Source organism: Phocoena sinus, chromosome X (genome assembly GCF_008692025.1).
Source record: "Phocoena sinus isolate mPhoSin1 chromosome X, mPhoSin1.pri, whole genome shotgun sequence".
Lineage (NCBI taxonomy): Eukaryota > Metazoa > Chordata > Mammalia > Artiodactyla > Phocoenidae > Phocoena > Phocoena sinus.
In genome coordinates, this window is record NC_045784.1 from 49,289,698 (window position 1) to 49,308,275 (window position 18,578).

Consider the following 18,578-nt stretch of genomic DNA (forward strand, 5'->3'; position numbering starts at 1 on the left):
TGGAGCCTTGAAAATAACAATAATGATTATTGTTATTGGTACCTTCATTTACATGACCTCTGTAGGTCCTATAAATTGAGATGGTCCAGGATTCTTATAAGACTTGGTGCTCTTGAGCCAGGTAGCTCAGGCAGTGAGTGGAGAGACCATTCAAAAGAGAAAGTCTCTGCCCTTAAGCACTGTACTAAGCATGGGCAAAGACCACTGTGTTGTACATTCTTTTTGGTTGCTGGAGTGGCACCATGTTTAATTTGTTGGAGGAGACTGTTGCATGAAACAATAGTATAAAGTAATGAAGTGGATTGCATGAGATTTTACATGATGGTGCAGAGCAGTGAGCTTGTATTGCTGTGGCTTTTTGTCCTTTTTCTAAACCAATGCCTCAGTGCCAAGCTGGAGCTCTGTATTCCTAGAGATTTTGTCTGATGATTAACATCACAGTTAGTGGGAATCTTTTAATATTCTTTTCAGATGTTCAATAGTAGAGCATACTGCTAATGTGTAAAAAATATCCAGTATTATTATTTTCAACATCATCAAACTATTTCAAAGTGCAGGATAGTAGCAATTACTTTAAGGGAGAAAAAGAGTGTTGCTATCAGACATCATCCCTGGATTCAAATCCCAGTAATTTACCAGCTATGTGACCTTGAGATTACATAATTTCTCTGAGTCTGTATTTATTCATGTGCATAATGGAATCAACAGTAGTACCTACCTCACAGAGATTGTGAAAATTAAATATGTCCCTTTGGAAATGCCATAGGAATGAAATGATATCTGGGATTTGCCTAAAAGTAGCTATTGAGGTGGAGAAGTGAGTTGGGAGTACACATGAAACAAGATTTTCCATGAGCTGAAAATCACTGAAACTGGGAATAGGTGGGAACAGGTACGTGGGATTCATCTTTACTTTTGTACGCATTTGTGATCATACAAAATAAAAAGTTTTTTTTTTAATGTTGTAGGAGTGAACTCAATTTTGCCTAATGGTTTGTGGAGAACTTAATTGTCTTTCTTGATATCAGCTTCACAGATTAAGCAGAAACTTGAAAAACTATAGCTCTTTCATAGATGTCCTCTGTCGTATATCATAGAATGTTATGGAAGAGATCTGAAAAGGGCTAAGTAGTTTACTCAAAATGACATTCCTAGATAACAGTGAACTAGAACCCAGGTCTCCAGCTCCTAGGTAAAAGATTTTCCCATTGTTCATGCTGCTTTCTTTAACTATAGCACTTTTAACATAAGTTCTATCAGTTTCTTGCATGTAAGATTATTTAAAAAAAATAAATTTACCTGTTTGATGGAAGACAAGGGAACTAGTTCTAGAAATCTGAGGTTAATTTATACAATACTTTTAAATCTGTTCTTTCAGTTGATCCTCTCAATGATCCTGTGAGGTTCACAGTGACCTTGTGAGCAAGAATTATTTCTACTGTCTGTATTAAGTGATGGGACTTGTCCAAAGTTATTCAACAATTTGGTAATTAAACTAGAACTAAAACTCAGGCCTGGAGTTCATTGAACCTCAAATCCACTAGTTTTAGACATTTATATAATTCCCTTTAGCTTTCTTCTTTTCCAGAATCAAGAATCTTAATTTCTAGCACATTCCAGGATGATTTTTCTTTCATGCATATTTGGGTTTCTCTGTGGAAAAGAAAATGGAGCTTAACATCAGCATCTGGGGGGAATGAAAGTGGCTGAAAGCACTGGAAGGCTTGCAGGTGATCCTGTAGATCATGAACTCATGTGAGAATGGAGATAAACATATAAAAATTCATAAGATTAGGTATTGTTATTGTGAGTGGTTTGGATCTTTAAAATGTGACTGTATGTATTGTACATATTTTTATGTACTTTAGTTTTGGATTTTCTGACAAAAGTATTCCTAAAAACTTATATGGAGATTTCACATTTACACCTTATAAAGAAATTTTATATGTGTTATCACGATGGTCTTCATAACAACCCTCTGAGGGGTAGGGCCAAGCTGATATATCTCTATTTTGCAGATGAGAAAACTGAGGCATGGAAAAGTCAAATGGCTTGCCCAAAGTCATACAGCTCTTTTCTGGTGTTTCTTATCACCTTATCTTTTTATTACCTCACATTACTTCACTGCTTCAAGCTTAGCTGGCTATTGTAGTAATGATGCAATACTGTTTCTTTCTTTCACATGGTATGTGCTGTCAGTCTTCAGTTTTTTTTGTGGTAATATGTTATTTCCTCTTAAATTCATGTTGTTGTTTTTTTAAAACATTTCAGTTGCCCCTACTGAAATCTCGCTCAGGAAAGCTGAGAAAACAAGCTGCAGGCATTTCTTGTCTTGGAGCCACTTCTGAGTACCTGCTCTGGTGGTGATTCCTATACTTTGGACTAAGTACCTCAGACACCCTCCAGATTTTGTGTATGTTGAGTCTCTTGAATAGAAAACTCATAGTGAGCTACCGGCTGAGATGCCACAAGTGGAGATTCTTTGAGTTTGGGTTGTCCAGTCGTTCCTATGGTGATAGGTATGACCCTGTTTGGAAGAAATGAGAGAAAATGGAGGATCTTGCAATCTCCTTTTATTAAGTATTTATTTTTCTAGCAACCATTTACCCCCTCCCCCATTATGTAATCTTCAAGCAGGGGTTGGCAGATCTCACTGGCACCCAGGTCATGGAGCATTATAGCTTCATTATAGCTCTAGACTGCTGAGGTTCATATCTCAGTTCTACCATTTACTAGCTGGGTGATTTGGGGATAAGCTACCTCATCTTTCTGTCTCAGTTTCCTCATTTTAAAAATGGGGAAATAATGTGCCCATTCCTAGAATTATGAGCATTAAATGAGCTAATATAAGTATTTGTTCTTTTAGCAGCACTGTACCTAGCACATAGTAAGTACTCAGTGACTGTTGGTAATTATTGTTCTTTTATCACCATTCTATTGTTAATGTCATGCTCAGAGTAGCCTCAATCTTGAAGGTTTTCCCAGAGACCCATTGTAAAACTTTTTATTCCCCTGGAAGTTATATAATTAAACTGTCTGAAAATATATGTGTATCTAGTTGTCCTTTAGTTACCTTTTTCTAATATAAAAGACATAAGAAATACTATTTTAAAAATACCTGGGGCTTCCCTGGTGGCACAATGGTTGAGAGTCCGCCTGCTGATGCAAGGACACGGGTTCGTGCCCCAGTACGGGAAGATCCCGCATGCCGCGGAGCGGCTAGGCCCGAGAGCCATGGCTGCTGAGCCTGCGCGTCCAGAGCCTGTGCTCTGCAATGGGAGAGGCCACAACAGTGAGAGGCCCGCATACCAAAAAATAAAAATAAATAAATAAAAATTAAAAAAATAAAAATACCTATAATCTCAAAACCCTAAAACATTGATTTTCATTTTTCAAGCAATTTCAGAATTTCTTATGGGTCAGAGGCTGAAAGTGCATGATTTCTCAAGATCTTCCAAAATAATTGACTTGTTGTCCTTAAACTTGTTTTTCTTTTAGCAAGCAGTTTTCTAGAAATAAGGTGCTCACCAGATTTGGGATATTAGAAAGTAGTTTGGGAGCACTGTAATTTGAGTTAGAGGATAAGAGTTCTGGTTCTGACTCCATCACTGCTAAAATATGTGACCTTGGTCCTCCAAATTCATTATCTGTAAAATGGGAATGATATATGAAAGCTGTCCATTTCCCTAAAGCTATGTAGATGCACATGAGGGATTATTATTTGTATTGTCAACATGCTCTGTCTTGTTAAGTACTAGGTACCTTCATAGGTCAGTGTCAGGATTCCCAAAGCTTTGCTTTCTTTTTTATTGATAGTTGTAGGCTCCAGTGACTCTGCTCTGCTTCCCTCCTTAAAGGCTTAACTTCTCACTTCATCCCTAGACACTTTTTTCCTCCTCAGTGCTGGCCAAAGAGTGGGATGCGTTCTTACTAGTCAGTCACCTGCTCCTGTCCCTTGGAGGCACTGTTCACTTTCATAAAACAAGCAGCTCACTGTGGAAAACAGTGGGTAACAAAATAAACTTCGAACATGACAAAGGTAGTATAATCTTATGAAATTTCTATGGTCATGGTCCCTGAAGCATCGTTTGTGAGGTTCTACATATATGAGATGTTGACCTGCTGTGGATAGGGCTCAGTCCTCGCTCTCGCCTCCTTTATTTCCTCCTCCAGTACTCCCTTCCTTAGAAGAAGGACCAAAAAGTCCAGCTTCTAGACCTTTTTTGGGTTTTTCTGGCAATGCCACTCGGCATGTGGGGTCTTAGTTCCCCAACCAGGGATTGAACCCCGTGGCCCCACCACCACCACCGCCCTGCAATGGAAGCATGGAGGCTTAACTACTAGACTGCCAGGAAAGTCCAAGAAAGTCCAGCTTCTAGACACAAAGGCTTGAAGAGACAATTCAAGCAGAATAATGGTTATTATCTTAAGTAGGTAACTTGCATTTCTGAAGCTCTCCTGCCTGTGTGATTCACACCTCAGTGGCCCAGGACATACCCTAACCCCGTTTGGGTATTTCCTGACCAATTATCTCACAGTTTCTGAGCAGCTGTCTAGTCTCAGACACTTAGAATAGCAACTCCAACTCTAGAGGAAAGCAAAAGGTTTATAAAGCCCTTTAAAAATATCCCTGAGCTTTCTTTAACTGTTCTGTAAGCCCTAATTTCCTTCTGTTTTACATTTTGTCTGGCAAAATATTAAAGTAAACATTTTTTTAAAAAAAGAGAACCTTATACACCTTCCTGATAGCTTTCCCTTTACTCATTTTTTACCAACATTTAAAGTGTTATCCTGGGTTATCTAATGGCTATTCCAATTGGCTGTTCTATGGAGAGTACGTTAACCAGAAATGGCTGAGACATTCCTAATTGTCAACTATCCTCCTTGTGCAATTTGACTAAAATATTTGTGATATGGGTGGGACAAAAAGTATTTTTCAGACTCCTTGATTATTGCTATTAAATAATATTATTTTATATTATAGTATTTTGCCATTAAATAACCACTCTTATTCCCATGATCATTCATTCACTGGACATTAGCACATTGTATGGAGGAAGTACTCTGCTAAAAGAAAGGGATACAGAGAAGAACAAGACGAGGTAACTATTGTGGGGCTCACCTTATGGTAAGGGAAACAGACAATGCCTGTGTGCCAGGTACTGTTTTAAACATTTGAACACATATTAAATTGATAAATCCTATGAGCTGGTACTATTATTATTCCCATTTTACAGTTAAGGGAACAAAGGAAAACTTGCCCAAAATCTTATTGTTAAGAAGTTGCAGAACCAGGATATGACCCTAGGCAATGTGATATATGGACTAGAAGGGGAAGTGGCTGCGAGTTGAAGGTCTAGGTTTAAGAGATATTTCTGAAGTAGAATTTATGCTGCTGATAACCAATTGGCTGGAGATGGAGAGAGAAGGGTCAAAGGTGACTGACCCTCAGTCACTGAGACTGAGAATGTGTTGACAGTGGTGCTAAACAATTTAGATTGTAAATGTAGGAGGTGGAGAAGGTTTGTAAGCACGTTGAGTATAAACAACCTGTCTGATTCCTAGGAGCTATTCTTCTGGGCCAGAGAGAAAGAGAGATTCTGGCCATCAACAATAATAATTGTGGTGATGATAACAATAGCTAATTATATTGAAAACTTTTTATATGCCAAGAACTATTTTAGGTGAGTTTACATGTACTAATCCATAGAATCCTCTCATTTACCCCATTAAATCAATGTCATTTCCCCTACCTCTACGCAGGTAGAGAAACTGAGGTTCACAGGGGCTAAACATCTTGTCAAAGTCACTCTGCTTCCTCAACCCTGTTGTTTCATAATCCATAGGAATTGAGGAAGACCAGATAGGAGAGGGCTCTTGTAAGTTGTCCTGGCTAGAAATAACAAGGCTTGGTTGAACCCACGTCCCCTGCATTGGAAGGTGGATTCTTAACCACTGAACCACCACCAGGGAAGTCCCCTCCCCTCCTTCTTAAAATCAGAAAAGGCTGCCCTCTCTGGCATCTCATACTTCACAGTTAATTACACTTCAAACATCTCTCATATATAACCTCTCTAATTTTCTTTTATTCTTTCCCACTCTTGTCCAACTCCTGTACTTGAGAAAACACACTTCATTTTCCTTTTCTGTCATTCATCAAAAACTTTCAGAAATGTATTGAACACCTACCATGTGCCAGACACTATTCTAAGCCCTTGAAATACATCACTGAAAAAACAATCAAAGATGAAAATCTCTGACTTCAAAGAGCTTACAGTCTAATGGAAATTAGAGTTTTCTGCATCTGACTTCTAGTGTGCTTATGCCTTACTATGCTTCTTCCTTCATTAACCCTAACCCCTACCCCTAAAAAGGCTTCATAGAAGCCTTAGGACTCTGCAGAGAACAATTTTAAATCTTTTAATTTTAAGTTGAGGCTTAGAAAAAAAATGCCTTGACAAAGATTATAGGATATAATTCCTGGGCATCTAACTCCCAGGTCAGTGCTCTCTGCTATACTTGCTGACTCTCCATGTCAGGTTGACCCAGATTTAAAACTGATAACAATGTGCCTAGTATAAACTCTGACATGTAGTAATATGCATAAATATTTAGTGAATGATGAATGTATATGTGAGCAGTTCTACTCATATACTTAGATCGAAGAAAAGAAATTGTTTTGAGATAAAATTGGAGATATTTTAGAGTGTCAGAATTCTCCAAATTCTTTGATTGTGGTTCAGAAATTTTCCTCATAATCTCAATAGAAGATTCATTGTGTGTTATTGCCTATCTAATTATCTAATTAGAACTGGTTTCCTCAATTCCTGACAGTTAATAAATAAAGGAATTATTTATAAGTTCATCTTTTACTTTTTTGTGTGACTGTATTATAATTTGTATCCTTGCAGGTTGTTCATTTGCTGTATTTTAACTACATTAGGTCTTAAAAAGGATATTGTGAAGTGACCTGTAAAATGAACATTTCTATGGGTAAATGTAGTTGACATCCAAAACAATTAACTGATTTATGGACTGTCTTTTGAAATGCAACCAAGGCATAAATGAGGAAACTAATTGTAATTGACTTGGAGACAGTGTAATCTGAAATCTGACCAATTAAGTCAAAAGCAAGCTATGAATTCATCTTTCTTACCCAATGTTTTCATCTCTGATGAATGTAGATAAATCAAAGGAAATCTGGTTGAAGAGGTGCTGGTAGCTACTAATGATGGAAATGATTGTGATGGTGTAGGGCAGCTGAATGAAGCCACCAAGTGTTTACTTTCATAAGAGGAAAAAGTAAACACTTGGTGGCTTCATTCAACTGCTCTATGCCATCACAATCATTTCCTTAACTTGGGATTTCTGGTTTTCTTTAATTAACAGTAATCTTTTGATGTTCCAACTACCTGCCCTTTGTTGCAAAGCTCCTATATATCCTAGCTCCCCCCTCACCTCCTCAGAGCAGTTCTCTCAGGGTTACTTGAGATGCTGCATCCTGGGCTTGAAGTCCTAAAATTCCCTGCCAAATAAAACGTAACTATCAACTTTTAGGTTGTGAGTATTGTTTTAGTTGACTATATATATATATATGGATAGAGAGAGAGAGAGAGAGAACTGAATCACTGTGCTGTACACCTGAAACTAACATGACATTGTAAATGAACTATACTTCAATTTAAAAAAACCTAAAAAACAGAAAATAAAAACAAAATAAAAAAGAGGAAGAAGTATCTAAAAAGGAAATTAAAAATTGCTTATATTAACCCCACTTGGCTTGTATGTTTAAGAGAAATAGGAAGATAAAATGCTTCTTTAGAGAGATTCGGCGCTGATGTGTAAGCAAGTTCATTAGGGTAAATATCCACACAGGAGCATGGAACTCTTTAGAATGAGAACTAGGCCAGGAAGGGGAGGATTCTGGAAACTATGTAGCTATGATGATATTCCTGTGAAGGTAGTACTAGTTGGACAGGTTGGAAGAAACAGATTCACATGCATACAGGATGTGAAAGGAGGAGGCAGCTAGTATTGCTGGGGACCAGTCAGAGCTATCTTGGTGAGTAGAATATGTAAATTAGAGCGTTGTCCAAATACTGACTTCTCAGTATCTAGTAAGTCCTGAAAAATAATGTTCATAGAATACAAACAAGAGTAACCAGGCGTAAATGGCATACTGTATGTGTATAGTGGGTTAGATTTTATTTTTAAATTATCTTTCCCTTGATTCTTTTCCAGATATGGATCAACTCATAAACAACTTGGAGGTCCAACTTAATTCAGAAGGTGGCTCAAAGCATATATTCAAACAGGTCAGTTATCAAGAAAATGAGATACTAATATTGAGCCATAATAGTGTTGAGTATCTGGTAACTGTCATAGAGCTGAAGCTCATTTTTCTTTCTAACAACATGTTGGGAGCTGAGAAGGGGTGAATGAAGGGAGGTTTCCAGGAGGTACCTGGATGCCTGGGTTTCTGGTTCAAATAGGGAGTAAATCTGGCGTAAAAGAAGCATAGCCTTTGGGATCAAGGCTATAGGGACAAGATTACACACTTCGTAGACAACAGCAGTCATTTATCTAGCACTAGTTCATATTTGGGGCACTCTGAAGACTAAATGCAATGTCTTATTTAATCCTCACAATAACTGTTGGGTAGTGTGTTAGTCAGGGATCTCTAGATAAACAGAACCACCAGAATGTGTATTTCTCAATTTCTCTCTATCTATAGATATACATAAACTATGTATCTATCTATATCTATCTACTGTATCTATATCTATCTGTCTATATATATAATTAATATATATATTATATAAATATATATCTTTACATATAAAATAAAAATATATCTATATCTATAGATCTATCCAAATATATCTATATCTATCTACCTATCTATAGAGAAAGAATGTTTAAATATTTATTTTATTGAAGTATAGCTGATTTACAATGCTGTATTAATTTCTACTGTACAGCAAAGTGATTCAGTTATACATATATATATATATATATATATATATACATTCTTTTTCATATTCTTTTCCATTATGGTTTATCACAGGATACTGAATATAGTTCCCTGTGCTATACAGTCTTTGTTGTTTATTCCTGCTATATATAATAGTTTCCATCTGCTAATCCCAAACTCCCAATCCATCCCTCCCCCACCCTCTCCCCCTTAGCAACCACAAGTCTGTTCTCTATGTCCCGGATATATGCCCAGGAGTGGGATTGCAGGATCATATGGCAACTCTATTTTTAGTTTTTTTGAGGAACCTCCATACTGTTTTCCATAGTGACTGCATCAGTTTACACTCCCACCAACAATGTAGGAGGGTTCCCTTTTCTCCACACCCCAGAGAGAGAAAGATTTTAAGAAATTGGGCTCACATGATTATGGAATCCTAGTGTATCCAAAATCTGATGGGGTAGGCTGCCAAGCTGGAGAGCCATAGAAGTTTTACAGTTCTAGTCCAAAGGCAGACTGTTGGAAGAATTTGTTCTTCCTTGGAGATCAGTCTTTGTTTATTGAAGCCTTCAAGTGATTGGATGAGGCCAACCCACATTATGGAGGGTAATCTGCTTTATTCAAAATTCAATGATTTAAACGTTAATCTCACCCAAAAAAACTTCTTCACAGAAACATTCAGAATAATGTTTGACCAAATATCTGGGCACCTGGCCCAGCCAAGTTGACACATAAAATTAACCATCACAGATATGTATTCTTAATGTTCCCATTTTACAGATAAGAAAGTTGTGACCTTGGTCATTCCCGAACAAGGATTCAAAACAGATTACCTGGTTTTTACAGCTAAGCACTCTGTGTTAGATGTTGAAGTCCCATCTTGCTCACGGTTGAGTTCTAATGTTATTGCATAAGTGAAAACCAAATACAGTCAAAATTATCCTTGAAAATCCCTTAAATTGCCTGTAAAATTGAGCATACAATTTTGTGTATCCAGTACTGATCTGTTTCTTTACTTAAGTCACCAGATAAAGTATCTGGCTGATATTTAGGGGTCATATTTTAGAAAAAAAATGTTTTTAATCATTAAATGCTTTGCCTTTGGTGTACAATTGAATTTGTTTGTTACATGTGCATATGGATGAGATGCCCTTATACTGTTTTAATGACATTAAATCCAATGCAATGTCTTATTTACCTTACTTGTAGCTGTTGCCATTTAGGAACTATTAGCACATCAAAAATTGCTAATTATTGCAAAACTTCTGCTGGTTGCGGGTGCTTTGTTGTAGTAAATACTAAGAGGAAGCTGAGTATAAGTGTTAGATAAAAATCGATTAAACTTGTAATAAAAAATTCAGTGAAATGTTGTCAAGCATGTATAGCTATCTTATTTTGAAATCTCAGTACACCTAAATACAATTCAAAAAATGTTTTTCCATGTGTTAAGTAGAGTAAGGTTCCAAAATTTGAGGTCACTTTGAAATTAGTGCAATGTATAGAAAATTCTGGATAGTAGATGATCTAAGCATTTTTTGTTTTGTTTGTTTCTTGACATTTCCAAGATATCTTGTTTTTAGTAAAACTAGGGTACTTGTGGTACATGACCAGAAAACACTAACCATGTCCCAGGGCCAGAGCTTGTGTTCTATAACAGTACAATGTTATATTGTACTGGCAACATCTTAGTGGGCAGAAGCCTCCTAGTTTGGTTCATTACATGATTTGTTTATGTCATGAGGTAGGATTGGTGGATGGGTGTCCAGCTCAGTACACACATCCTGCTCTCACTTCTTTGAATTCCTACATCACCATACCATATAATGAATGAGTACTTGCTTGTCACCTGCCCTTTGTTTATGGTTTCTGATTATTTCCCAGAAGTAGGATTTCTTGGAAAAAATGTATGAGCATATTTAAGGTTCATATTGTATCATACATATCTTCCCCCCTCCAACTTCATATTGTTAACATTTTGGCACATATTTTCACATAGTTGAATATGTTCTCTCTCTTTCTCTGCCTCTCTCTCTGTGATTCTCTCCCTCTCTCTCTCTCTTTTTCACTTATTACCTTTGAAAGTAACTTGCATCAAGAAACTTCAAGCCTAAATAATTCATCATGCATCACTTACAAATAATGACATTCTCCTACATAATTACATCAATACTAATATACCCAGGAAAATTAACAATGTTTCTATAATATTACATAAATGGGTCATTCATTTCTCAATGGTTCTCAGTGCCACATTTTCCCATACCATTCTTTCTTTCTGGAATGTGTTTCATTCAGCCTGTTTAATTTACCATATCGCACACTTTCTGTAGGACCCAAATTCTAATTTCATCTCTTCCATAAAAAACTTTCATTGATAACCCCAACTCTCACTAATCTCTAGTGCCCTGAACTCCTGGAATGCTAAATTATCTGTATCAGTCACTCAACGTGGCTCTGTTTATTACTTGTTTTCTAATTGTCAAGAGCTTCATGTAAATATCTCATTTACACAGTGATATTCTTTGTCTCCCAAACTTCAGTTACTTGTGTACCACTTTCACAATTTCTGCCATATCTTTATCATCAATATTATTTACTTACTTAAAAAATTAGATCAGTAAAAATAAATAAATACCTATATTAGTTTTGTCCTAAGCAGTCTGGAGAATTTTGGGTTTGATGTGGGGTATTAGTTTCCTAGGGCTGCCACAACAAATTACTGCAAATTGGGTGGCTAAAAACAACAGAAATTTACAGTTCTAGAGGCCAGAGGTTCAAAATCAAGGTGTTTTGAGTGCCTCAAACCATCCCAAGGCTCTAGGGAAGAATCTGTTCCTTGCCTTTTCCACCTTCTGGTGGATGCAGATGTTCTTTGACTTGTGGCCTCAGCACTCCAATGTCTGCATGTTTCTTCATATTGATTTCTTCTCTGAGTTTCTATGTGTGTCTCCTCTGTGTGTTTTTTTTTTTTTTTACATCTTTATTGGAGTATAATTGCTTTACAATGGTGTGTTAGTTTCTGCTTTATAACAAAGTGAATCAGTTATACATATACATATGTTCCCATATCTCTTCCCTCTTGCATCTTGCTCCCTCCCACCCTCCCTATCCCACCCCTCTAGGTGGTCACAAAGCACTGAGCTGATCTCCCTGTGCTATGCGGCTGCTTCCCACTAGCTATCTATTTTACGTTTGGTAGTGTATATATGTCCATGCCACTCTCTCACTTTGTCACAGCTTACCCTTCCCCCTCCCCATATCCTCAAGTCCATTCTCTAGTAGGTCTGTGTCCTTATTCCTGTCTTACCCCTAGGTTCTTCATGACAATTTTTTTTCTTAAATTCCACATATATGTTTTAGCATATGGTATTCGTCTTTCACTTTCTGACTTACTTCACTCTGTATGACAGACTCTAGGTCCATCCACCTCATTACAAATAGGTCAATTTCGTTTCTTTTTATGGCTGAGTAATATTCCATTGTATATGCGTGCCACATCTTCTTTATCCATTCATCCAATGATGGACACTTAGGTTGTTTCCATCTCCTGGCTATTGTAAATAGAGCTGCAATGAACATTTTGGTACATGACTCTTTTTGAATTATGGTTTTCTCAGGGTATATGCCCAGTAGTGGGATTGCTGGGTCATATGGTAGTTCTATTTGTAGTTGTGTGTCTTTTATAAGGTTATTTGTTATTGAATTTAGGGCCTGCCCGAATAATCCAGGAGAATCCCCTAATCTGGGGATTAGGACATGAACATATCTTTTGGGGGAACCATTCAGCCCACTACAATGTGTTATGTATATACTTTTTCTAATATGTAATAAATAAATATATAGCTATTTAAATAAAATAATTTATCTATGCACCAACCAAAAACAATCTTAGATGCTCTGAGGAAGAAAAAATGTTTCATCTTATTATCAAATACCTAATACACATATGCATACATGCATACATATGTATATACCTATATATATGCATTTCTGACCTCATTTTGCCTGGATGTAGCTGCTACTATGCTTGATACTTTTTCCCAGTCCCTTAGGATTGCCTACTTCATTAGTTTGTACAAATTGATTAATTCTTTTGTCTTATAGTGTTTAATTTCCTGATGCTATTGTGATGGTGGGACGTAAAATTTGAATTCCCTCTAGGTTTAGATGAGACCTAACTTTCTAATAATATCCAACTCCATCCACCTCTCCTTTCTCTAATACCCAAACACATGATGTCCTTATTGGAGAAGGACTGGAGATTCAGAGGGTTAAAGTGACTTTTTATTTAAACAATGAATGTGCACATATATGTGCATACATGTGTACCTGGGCATGAAAATGATTAGTCTAAACCCAGAGCAAAGCTAGAAGAGACCTGTGTACAAGAGCAACTTTCCTCTTTCTATTTGGGAGGAGCCTGAGCTTTATCTTTTTTTTTTTTGGCTGCGTTGGGTCTTCGTTGCTGTGCGCAGGCTTTTCTCGGCGAGCGGGGCTACTCTTCGTTGCGGAGGACGGGCTTCTCATTGCGGTGGCTTCTCTTGTTGTGGAGCATGGGCTCTAGGCGCATGGGCTTCGGTAGTTGTGGTACGTGGGCTCAGTAGTTGTGTCTTGCGGGCTCTAGAGCACAAGCTTAGTAGTTGTGGCACACGGGCTTAGTTGCTCCGTGGCATGTGGAATCTTCCTGGACCAGGGCTCAAACCTGTGTCCCCTACCTTGGCAGGCGGATTCTTAACCGCTGTGCCACCAGGGAAGCCCTCTGAGCTTTATCTTATTACCATCACAATACTCCTTCCTCTCCTTTCCACCTGCTGTGCTGTCTGGAGTATTTTATTCTTTCATTTTCTTTCTAGCCTTGCCTTCCCACTTTCAAGCTCTAAATCAGAGCTGTTTTAAGCAATGGATTTCCCTGACCCTCCACCTCCCAAGGCCTTTCTACCTATCTTCATCAAATGCTCAAGAGCTTAGGTAATTGTGAAATTAACCACCTTTTCTCTGGGTTTCTTTCTAGAATTGAAGGCAGTAGGTGCCTTTATCCAACCTCTGTGGTGATATATCAATAAATAACTCTTTTTTGTCAACTCAAATTGCCTTAAAGTCTGATTAGAATTCTGGACATTTGAGAGGAAGGACTGTGGAAATTAAAACTTCTCTGCAAATTACCCCCAAGTTTCTGTATTTTTCCCATACCTAAGCTCCTTCATATACTCAGAAATCTTTGAAAGCTGCAGCCTGAAGTTTTAAAATATCTAATGGGTAAAGTATTCTCTTTATTTGAAGAGGGAGAGAGAGTTCTGTACTGACTGACTACAGAACACTTGAAACCTGAAGTCATCACACAATACTGAAAATTAAAAAAGTTGATTTAAAGAGAAAAATCTGATGACACAGCTTTAGATCAATCCTCAGATGAGTTTTCAAAGCTGTGGTAATTTTATTCAATGAAAAGTGGAATGGGGAGCCATCTTGAGTCATCTTAGTGAGAATTCTTAAAAATCTCTGAAAGTCTAGGGCTGAAAACATACTCACTTCTTATGTTATATCTTTTTCAGAACCTTCAAGTATAGTATGCTATGTACAAGGAGAAGGTAAACCAGATAGTCTGTGTTTTTTCTTTAACCATAAGGATAGCTATATTCAAAATATGAAAGAATTCAGACAGTATATTGAAATTCTTATTAAAATTACTTTGACCGTATTAAAAGAGAAATCTCAGTGCACACAAAAATCATTCACTATAGTAATATGTAGATATGGAATGCTTATCCTATTATGTTTTCATGTCACAAAGCAAGAAACGGTAAGGTAAACCTTGAGAGCCGCTTTCAAGCACAGTCTGTTCTCTTGAGGGAGCATACGTGCAGAATACAGTATTCACAAGCTGGAGAATCCTTGCTACAGGCTGGATTCACTTAGGCATAACAGGTACACTTGAAAGTGATATGGACAGAACGGAATATGTGATGATATGATTTGAGGAAGTTACCATTAAAACAATACAACCCAAACAACTGGTCTTCCAACATTTCTTTTAAAGTCATGTGGACCTAGAGTCTGTCATACAGAGTGAAGTAAGTCAGAAAGAGAAAAACAAATACTGTATGCTAACACATATATATGGAATCTAAGAAAAAAAAAGGTCATGAAGAACCTAGGGGTAAGACAGGAATAAAGATACAGACCTACTAGAGAATGGATTTGAGGATATGGGGAGGGGGAAGGGTAAGCTGTGACAAAGTGAGAGAGTGGCATGGACATATATACACTACCAAACGTAAAATAGATAGCTAGTGGGAAGCAGCCACATAGCACAGGGAGATCAGCTCAGTGCTTTGTGACCACCTAGAGGGGTGGGATAGGGCAGGTGGGAGGGAGTAAGACGCAAGAGGGAAGAGATATGGGAACATATGTATATGTATAACTGATTCACTTTGTTATAAAGCAGAAACTAACACACCATTGTAAAGCAATTGTACTCCAATAAAGATGTTAAGAAAAATTAAAAAATATAAAGTCCTGTGATGATGGCAGAAGAAGAGTAATGACTGAAGCCCTATTGTGGACAGGGTTTTTGTTAGACCACAGGGCAGACTTGGTCTACAGAAGGACAACTCATGATGGTTTGCTGAAGCAGGACCCTGCAACATCTTATCTCATCAAGGCAATAAGAATAGCTTATATGTTCTTCAAGTTCTATACTTTCATCAGTCAGTTTCCATTTTGGATTTTCCTGAATAATATGTTTGTCAATATAATGAATAACTGTGGATTGAGTACTAGCTAATCACAAGGCCTTGAACCCATGACATTATTCCGGTCAACACTCAAGATCTAGGAGATGGCCTCTATTTAGCAAAAGATAGTGAGGTTGCCAAAGTAATCTCCATTTTATATTTAACATTCAGAACTTCAGCTTCCTTAGGTTTCTGGGACTAAAGCCGAGAGTGCAGAAAGTCCCTGAAAATGTAACTAGATCTTTCCTTAATGTATACTGGCAGACTGTTTATTTCTATATCTGCACCCACAGTCTATATACTTCTAGAAAAACAATATTATACCTAACCTCTTCTTTTGTTTTTGTCTTTTGTTTTGTTTTGTTTTTTTGGCCATGCCCCACTGCTTGCTGGATCTTAGTTCCCTGACCAGGGATTGAAGCCAGGCCACAGCAGTGAAAGCCCCAAGTCCTAAACACTGGACCACCAGGGAATTCCCAACCGAACCTCTTCTTATGCTTTCTGTTGTAACTCTATTTCTCAGTGTTATCAGGATAATCTCTGTTATCCCAGATATTCCTGGGAGTCTGCCTCTTTAATCTGGGAAAGGAGCTAGTTAGGTGAAGGGACAAGTAGGAAATATGGGAAAAATAGGAGCTTAAGTTTATATGAGGGATTCAGAGGAGAAGGAATTTTTAAGCTCAGCACAGCCATTCTTGACAACTTCTCCACATCCTCCCCCTCCCCACCAACAGAATTCTACTGCTTACCTTACCTGGATGGAGTGAATCCACCCATGAAGGATGGATTACATTAGAAGTATGTCAAACAGTGGGACAAATCACAGAAGACATGTCTTAGAGGGGCAGATTGAAGCAATATGTGGACCACAAACAAGGCGTGAGTTGGGTTGAGGTCTTGTAAATCGAGAAACCAAAAATATCATAGCATAGCAGAGGGAGAAAGCAGATGGCTGTCTGGCTAAATTCTGTGAGTAAAATGTGGGTACTTCTTGGTGCGTTTATTCATGCTCAGCATGCTCTGAGGGTATTTTAAAGAAAGTCAGAACAAGAGAACACTGCCTACTCTTGCCCGTCATCATTCTCTGAGTTTAGGCCCATATTATCTTTCATCTAAAATTTTAAAATCATAACCATAATACCACTTGATAATGATATTGTGGATAATGATATTATGGATTGAGTACTTTAAAAATTACCAATAATTCTTTAATATCATCCAATATGCAGTTAATATTCAAATTTATCCAATTGTCTCATAAATGTCTTACCAAGATTTTTCCTTGTGCTTCCATTTTGACCTCTTTAAATCCTGTCTTATTCCTTCTTTAATCTATCCTTCATTAAGGAGCTAGTTAAATATCACAGAAATAGCTCTGTCCATGTCACTCCCCTCCTCAAAACAATTATCTTTTATCTCACCCAGTCTTTCCTTGAAATTCACTTTCTCTCATATTCCAAAAATAAAGCATAGTCATATTTTGTGTAAGGGCTGCATTCCTGAACATCTCTCATAATTCAGAACTCCTACAGCTCAGTATGATCCTGATAGAGAATGGAGTCTTGCTTGTTTACTGGCTAAGTAGCACTACTATCTCCAAAGCCATCTTCAAGGTCCAGATATTGCTTGGCAACGGCAGTAAACAGTCCACAATATCCTTGACCTTTTTTTATTAATTGAAGTATAGTTGACTTACAATATTATATTAGTTTCAGGTGTACAGCATAGTGATTCAGCATTTTTACATATTATACTCCATTAGAAGTTATTACAAGATAATAGCTATAATTCCCTGTGCTATACAATATATCCTTGTTGCTTATCTATTTTACACATAGTAGTTTTTATCTCTTAATCCCCTACCCCTAATTTGTCTACTCCCCTTTGGTAGCCACTAGTTTGTTTTCTATATCTGTAAATCTGTTTCTGTTTTGCATATACATTTGATAGTATTATTTATTTATTTTTTTTGGCTGTGCCATGCAGCATGCAAGATCTTATTTCCCCGACCAGCGATTGAACCTGCAGTGAAAGTGCTGGGTACTAACCACCGGACAAACAGGGAATTCCCTGTATTATATATTAGATTCCTTATATAAGTGATATCATACAGTATCTTTCTGTCTGACTTATTTCACTAAGCATAATATTCTCCAGGACCATCCACGTTGCTGCAAAAGGCAGAATTCCATTTTTTTATGGCTGAGTAATATTCCATTGTGTGTATATGTGTGTGTATGTATGTGTATATATACATATATATATATATATATATATATATATATATATATATATATACCACATCTTCTTTATCTATTCGTCTATTGATGGACATGGGTTGCTTCGATATTTGACTGTTATGAATAGTGCTACTGTGAACATTGTGGTGCATGTATCTTTTTGAATTAGTGTTTTTTTTTTTGTTGTTGTTTTTCCTGATGCATATCCAGGAGTGGAATTGCTGGAGCATATGATAGTTGTATTTTTAACTTTTTGAGGAATCTCCATACTGTTTTCCATAGTGGCTACACCAGTTGATATTCGCAACAGTGCAGAAGGGTTCCTTTTACTCCACATCCTCTCCAACATTTGTTATTTGTAGACTTTTTGATGATAGCCATTCTGACAGGTGTGAGGTGATATCTCTTTGTTTTGTTTTTTGTTTTTTTTTTTTTTGCGGTACGCGGGCCTCTCACTCTTGTGGCCTCTCCCATTGCGGAGCACAGGCTCCGGACACGCAGGCTCAGCGGCCATGGCTCACGGGCCCAGCCGCTCCGCGGCATGTGGGATCTTCCCGGACCGGGGCACGAACCCGTGTCCCCTGCGTCGGCAGGCGGACTCTCAACCACTGCGCCACCAGGGAAGCCCCT

At 37.5% G+C, this 18,578-nt stretch overlaps 1 protein-coding gene across 4 annotated transcripts in view; it reads left to right on the top strand.

Moving 5' to 3' along the window:
- The window catches only part of KLF8 (Kruppel like factor 8), a 370,498-nt gene that overhangs the window by 314,479 nt on the left and 37,441 nt on the right, over positions 1–18,578 (top strand). For all 4 annotated transcript variants that reach the window (XM_032620530.1, XM_032620535.1, XM_032620531.1 and 1 more), the window contains one exon: positions 8,242–8,315. In XM_032620530.1, coding sequence (XP_032476421.1) covers positions 8,242–8,315 — 74 coding nt within the window. The remainder of the gene's footprint in view (positions 1–8,241; positions 8,316–18,578) is intronic.